This window comes from Oncorhynchus masou, chromosome 15 (assembly GCF_036934945.1).
Source record: "Oncorhynchus masou masou isolate Uvic2021 chromosome 15, UVic_Omas_1.1, whole genome shotgun sequence".
NCBI lineage: Eukaryota > Metazoa > Chordata > Actinopteri > Salmoniformes > Salmonidae > Oncorhynchus > Oncorhynchus masou.
Genome location: NC_088226.1, coordinates 55,265,371 through 55,271,309, shown reverse-complemented (window position 1 = coordinate 55,271,309; position 5,939 = coordinate 55,265,371). Strand labels below are relative to the sequence as shown.

The 5,939-nt window shown below is 40.2% G+C and overlaps 1 protein-coding gene across 2 annotated transcripts; it reads left to right on the top strand.

The window, feature by feature from the left end:
• The first annotated feature begins 3,158 nt into the window (after nt 1-3,158).
• Nucleotides 3,159-4,654, top strand: LOC135555131 (G-protein coupled receptor 55-like). Of its 2 annotated transcripts, XM_064987488.1 has the most exons (3): nt 3,159-3,260; nt 3,573-3,910; nt 4,042-4,654. In XM_064987488.1, the coding sequence occupies exons 2-3, from the start codon at nt 3,581-3,583 to the stop codon at nt 4,057-4,059; spliced, it is 348 nt and encodes a 115-aa protein (XP_064843560.1). In that variant the 5' UTR covers nt 3,159-3,260; nt 3,573-3,580; the 3' UTR covers nt 4,060-4,654. The 2 variants fall into 2 exon arrangements, with proteins under 2 accessions (XP_064843560.1, XP_064843559.1); XM_064987487.1 differs by having other exon boundaries at nt 3,573-4,654.
• The last annotated feature ends 1,285 nt before the right edge of the window (nt 4,655-5,939 follow it).

Here is a 5,939-nt window from a genome sequence, read left to right as displayed (position 1 = left end):
ATGTGGAAACCGTGGTGCACCACATCTCATGATCCTGATGAATCGGAGGGATTGCTTTTCAATTACTCTAACCCTCATTAGGTTACAACACGACAGCACTCAGTGCTATTCACAAGCCTTGACACATACATTTACCGCAGCCTCAACAACACTGCTCTTTAATTAACTCTATAGTGAGTGAGTGAGCCATTATGTGTGTGTGTCCATGAATATCAATGAGTGTAGTTGGAATAGAATTAAGACAGATGTACAGTAAACCAGACAAACCGGGAACAGAAAGGGCAGGGCAGCAGCAGTCGAGAACATCTATTGAAACAAAGAACTACCTGGGCAGAAAAGTATTGTTTGTAGCCTATGCATTTGAGTTGGTAGCACAAAATTATAAGAAGAAGCCAGGAAAAATGTCAAACAAAGTGGGCCTCATGAGCATTACGCTTTCGAGGATACTGAATAATCTAACTTTGCTCCAAATCATTTCAGAAACAGACTATTTTTTTCTCCCATTTTCTCTCTCCGTGTCACACTTCTGAAATAACCTGACCTTTGAACCCAGTCTCCATGACAATTCTTGGTTTCCACACCAACCTGCTTGGCCAGACAAAGGCAGATGCTGCCAGTAAGCACAGTTTGTCACATAACAGATAAACACCTTAGTGTGACTGGATGTAAAAATGATGACAATCATTTTCTTTGAAAATTGGAAATGGTGAGGGATGAGAGGCTCTGAAAAGAACAAAGATGAAGTCCTTCAAAGCCCCTTTAGGGATTGTGCTTTCTTCTTCCCCCTCGGGGCCCTTTCACCACAAAATGTTTGTCTGTTTGACGCCCATGCTACAAGCATTGCCAGTACAACATAAGAGGTTGAAGTACAACTCATGTAACAGAGGGACAAAGAGTGTCAAAACAAGACATCAGGACATAACATGTGCATATACTGTATCTCCAGTAATGATAAGTATCTATGCCCAATGAAAAGATTATGTTTCAAATCAACAGTCTGGTACGTTTCTGTCTGTCCTTTTCTATGAAAGGTACAGTAAGCCTATTTTATTTGAAATAATATAATAACTAGGCAAGTTGGTTAAGAACAAATTCTTATTTACAGTGACGGCCTACCCCGGCCAACCCTAACTCGGACGACGCAGGGCCAATTGTGCGCCGAACTATGGGACTCCCAATCACGACCGGTTGTGATACAGCCTGGAATCACACCAGGGTCTGTAGTGATGCCTCTAGCACTGAGATGCAGTGCCTTAGACCGTTGCGCCGCTCGCGAGCCCTAATCAGTGATTTTAACCAAAATCTCACTATTTCAAATTATCTAGATGATTGAGGGATGAATAGCAGTAAACAATTTGTGTCCGTGCAAGTGAAACTGAAACTTTATCAGCAAAGGACAGCTGTTGACCTACAGTGCCTTCAGAAAGTATTCATACCCCTTAACTTTTTCCAGATTGTGTTGTGCTACAGTCTGAATTCAAAATGTATTAAATTGCAAATTGATCGAAAATGAAATACAGAAATATCTAATTTACATAAGTATTCACACCCCTGAGTCAATACATGTTACAATCACCTTTGGCAGCGATTACAGCTGTGAGTCTTTTTGTGTAAGTATCAAAAGAGCTTTGCACACCTGGATTGTACAACATTTGCACATTATTATTTTTTAAATACTTCAAGGTCCATGAAGTTGGTTGATGATCATCGCTAGACAGCCATTTTCAAGTCTTACCATACATTTTCAAGCGGATTTAAGTCCAAACTGTAACTAGGCCACTTAGGAACTTTCAAAGTCATATTGGTAAACAACTCCAGTTTACAGTATATTTTGTGTTTTAGGTTATTGTTCTGATGAAAGGGAAATTTGGAAAGCAGACAACCAGGTTTTCCTCCAGGATTTTGCCTGTGCGTATCTCTATTTTGTATATATTTATCCTAAAAACCTCCATAGTCCTTGCCAATGAAAGGCATACCCATAACATGATGCAGACACCACCATGCTTGAAAGATGAATATATGAGTGGTACTCAGTGAGGTGTTGTGTTGGATTTGCCCCAAACATAAAGCTTTGTATTCAGGACATATAGTATATTTCTTTGCCACATCGTTTTGCAGTTTTACTTTAGTGCCTTACTGCAAACAGGATAGATGCATTGATACATCATCCAAAGTGTAATTATTAACTTCACCATGTTCAAAGAGATATTCAATGTCTGCTTTTTTTACCCATCAATAGGTGCCCTTCTTTGCGAGTCATTGGAAAACCCTGGTCTTTGTGGTTGAATCTGTTTGAAATTCACTGCTCGACTGAGTGACCCTACAAATAATTGTATGTGTGGGGTACAGAGATGAAGTAGTTATTCAAAAATCATGTTAAACAGTATTACTGCACACAGAGTGAGTGATTGCAACTTATGCTACTTGTTAAGCAAATTTTTATTCCTGAATTTATTTAGGCTTGCCATAACAAAGGGGCTGAATACTTATTGACTCAAGACATTTTAGCTTTTTCATTTGTATTAATTTATAAATGTTTCTAAAAACGCATTTCCACTTTGACATTATGGGGTATTGTGTGTAGGCCAGTGACACAAATCTAAATTGAATCCATTTTAGATTCAGGCTGTAATGCAACAAAATGTGGAAAAAATCAAAGGGTGTGAATACTTTCTGAAGGCGTTGTATGTGGTTTTAGAACGTGCAAATAGACATGTACGTGCATAACGTAGCATATACAAGTGTAGGATCTTAATTTGATCACTTTGTTCTTGCAGGAAATGCCCTGTACAGCAGGAAAGGCAAACATGTAATGTATTCAAGGTTTAAAAAGGCTTCTAAAATTTCTGTAATTTCCACTTTAAAACGTCAGACTTGATTTGCCCTTTCTAATGTATCAACCCCTACAAAACCAATACAAAAATATGAATGAATTATTATCCACAAAATAATTAACATTTCATGTTGCTGCAGGATTATTTTCCTGTTCTCTCTTTATTGTTGAGATGTTTTTACGCTTTAATGTCATTGTGTCAAACTGTTACTCCCAGTTCTACACTTTGAAATGCAAATAGACCGCAGCCTATCAAAGGCAGATTTCTTTCTCTGTTGTCAAGGAGAAATGTCAAGCTTCTCATGCAGCTTCAAGAAGTAGAAAGTAAAAGTGTAGACTTCATTTACAGGTGAAAAACATCTGCAGGCTTGGTGGGTGACAATCACATTAAAAAGACTGCCTTTGTCAGAGGTCCTCTCAATTTAAGGTAAGACATTTATAAACTGTCAAAACCAAAAGAAAGAATGATGTGTGTTCAATTGAACTGGAATGTATAGACCAAGTTAAAAGTGTCACAATGATGGTTTCAATGATGATGTACAGTATGTCACTATATAAACTTTAGCCTCTGACCCCTAAAACAGCAATTGATTGCTGCTACCTGATTGTAACATTTAGTAGATTCACTTTTAGTAATATACACTTGAAATAGTAAGACATTACCAACTTCATCAGAATGTAATGTTCCTCATTTTTGATGTAATCAGTACAAACATCATGTTCATACTCTCCATCTTAGTGAGAAGGATGTCCAACCATTCACACGGACAGCACCTCTGTAACCTCAACATGACGGAGGAGGTACGGCTGTTCCAGAGGGTTGTGTACAGCCCTGTGTTTGTTCTGGGTCTGGTCCTGAATCTCTCTGCACTGAGGATGTTCTATCGGAAGAGAGCCAGCTGGACAGACACACACGTCTACATGTTCAACCTGGCCGTGGCCGACTGTGTCCTCATCACCTTCTTGCCCTTCAGGATCTATCACACCTTCTTCACCCTGGACCCTCCAGGCCTCTGTGCTGTTCTTGTTCTGATCCACTTCACCAACATGTACGCTAGCATCTTCACTGTTACAGCTGTAAGTGTCCAGAGATTCATTGCCATTCAGTTTCCCTTCCACTCCAGGAGAATTGTCTCCAAAAAACAAGTGGCTGTTGTAGTGTGTGTGATGATATGGGTGACTATTGTGTTCCTATGTGTGATATTCAGGGAGCCCAATGGGCCTGAGCACAGACTGGCCTGCTTTGAGAAAGACACCCGTCCCTTTCCACTGGACTTTATTGTGACTCTGGAGATACTGGGATATGTGGTTCCTCTTCTCACAATGCTGCTTTGTTCATGTCAGATGATCTGCACTCTGCTGGCCTACAAGGACACGCACTCATATAAGCACAACAGGAAAAGTATTAGAATAATATCAGCCAATTTGGTTGTCTTTTTCATCTGTTACACTCCTATCCATATTGCATTTTTCATGAAATTCTATGTTGCTTCCGAAGTCCCCCTTGACTGCCAACAGTATAATTTAATGCGTAACTTCTATCATGTCTCAGAAGGGATTGCCACAACAAGCTGCTGTTTAGATGCTATTGGATATTTCTTCTTAGTGGAGGAGTTCCGCAAGGAACTGATTCCAGGGAGGTTAACAAAAGAGAGAACCAAGAAGCCTCTTCAGAGAGAACTGCTCTCTCTAGAACTGTATAGGTAGGAATGGAGAGGAATTTTCAGCTACTCTATATTCTGTTTTGGCCTAGTGAATGCTGTCACATGAAGTATCATAAAAATATTCTGATGGTTATACGATATATAAATTCTATACATATTTTCCTCCTATCTAGGTGTCTGGTGTCGTCTTTTCTAACAACTGAAAGGTAGTGTAAAATGTGCTTCTTTTCTGGACCTAACTTTTTGGCAAGCTAATGTCTCCCCCATGTGTTCAGGCTGGTCATCACACCCTGCTCGGTTCTTTACGCTAAAATACAGTACATTCCATTATTTCACCAGGCAAGTCAGTTTTAAGAACAGATTCTTATTTACAATGACAGCCTAGAAAGAGTGGGTTAACTGCTTTGTTCAGGGCCAGAACAGATTTTTACCTTAAGGATTTGATCTAGCAACCATTTAGTTACTGTCACAACACTCTAACCACTAGGCTACCTAACGCCCATTGTTGGATGATTGATATTGACAATGTTTATATTGAATAATCAATATTGACAGTGTTTGTATTGGAAAATTGATATTGAAAAGGCTTATAAAATCAGAATAGAAATGCCCTATTATAGAAATCATATACGGTCCACATTGTAGAGAGTAATGTTATATGGATGGTCTCTGTCCCAGGAGACTACTGTGGTAGTTAAATAGAGACCTGATCAATGTCCATACTGATAGTGATTGTATAATTTTACAGTCCTTTGCGCCCTCTGTGCTTGAGTGTGTGTGATCTGTATGTCTGTGTGCTGCGTAGGCAGCCCCCGTGTCTGTGTTGGTGCCTGAAAGCAAACAGATAGAGCATTAAATAGAATTACCTTCTCCTTCTCTCTCTCTGAGGTGCCTGATGAATATGTCGGCTAGAGGGCCCTCAAATTACACCCTGTGTCTTATATTATATTCATGATGTTTACACAATTCAGCCCTGTAATTAATGCCAAAAGACACGTTGTGGCTGGAATCTGAATACACATAACAGGGCTGTGTCTCACTGTTAGCCTGCAGTGAGCTTAGATGTAAGTCAACCCGACAGTGTCTGCTGGGCTGGCATTGGTCCAATCCATTCATGAATTAGATTAATCACATGAATGTACCCATGGCTCGGCTGATTGATTCTGAAAATGTATGAAAACAGGTGACACCAGCAAGGGATGAGGTGGCTGAGTGAGGGAGGGGTGCGTGGCTCCAGTACCTCACTGCCAGTTATGAGGACCCATCAAGCACTGACAGGCCTCTCAACCCCTTTACCTGTCAACAGATGTGTTACTGCCTTATACACTCCCCAGAGAGAGAGAGAGAGAGAGAGAGAGAGAGAGAGAGAGAGAGAGAGAGAGAGAGAGAGAGAGAGAGAGAGAGAGAGAGAGAGAGAGAGAGAGAGAGAGAGAGAGAGAGAG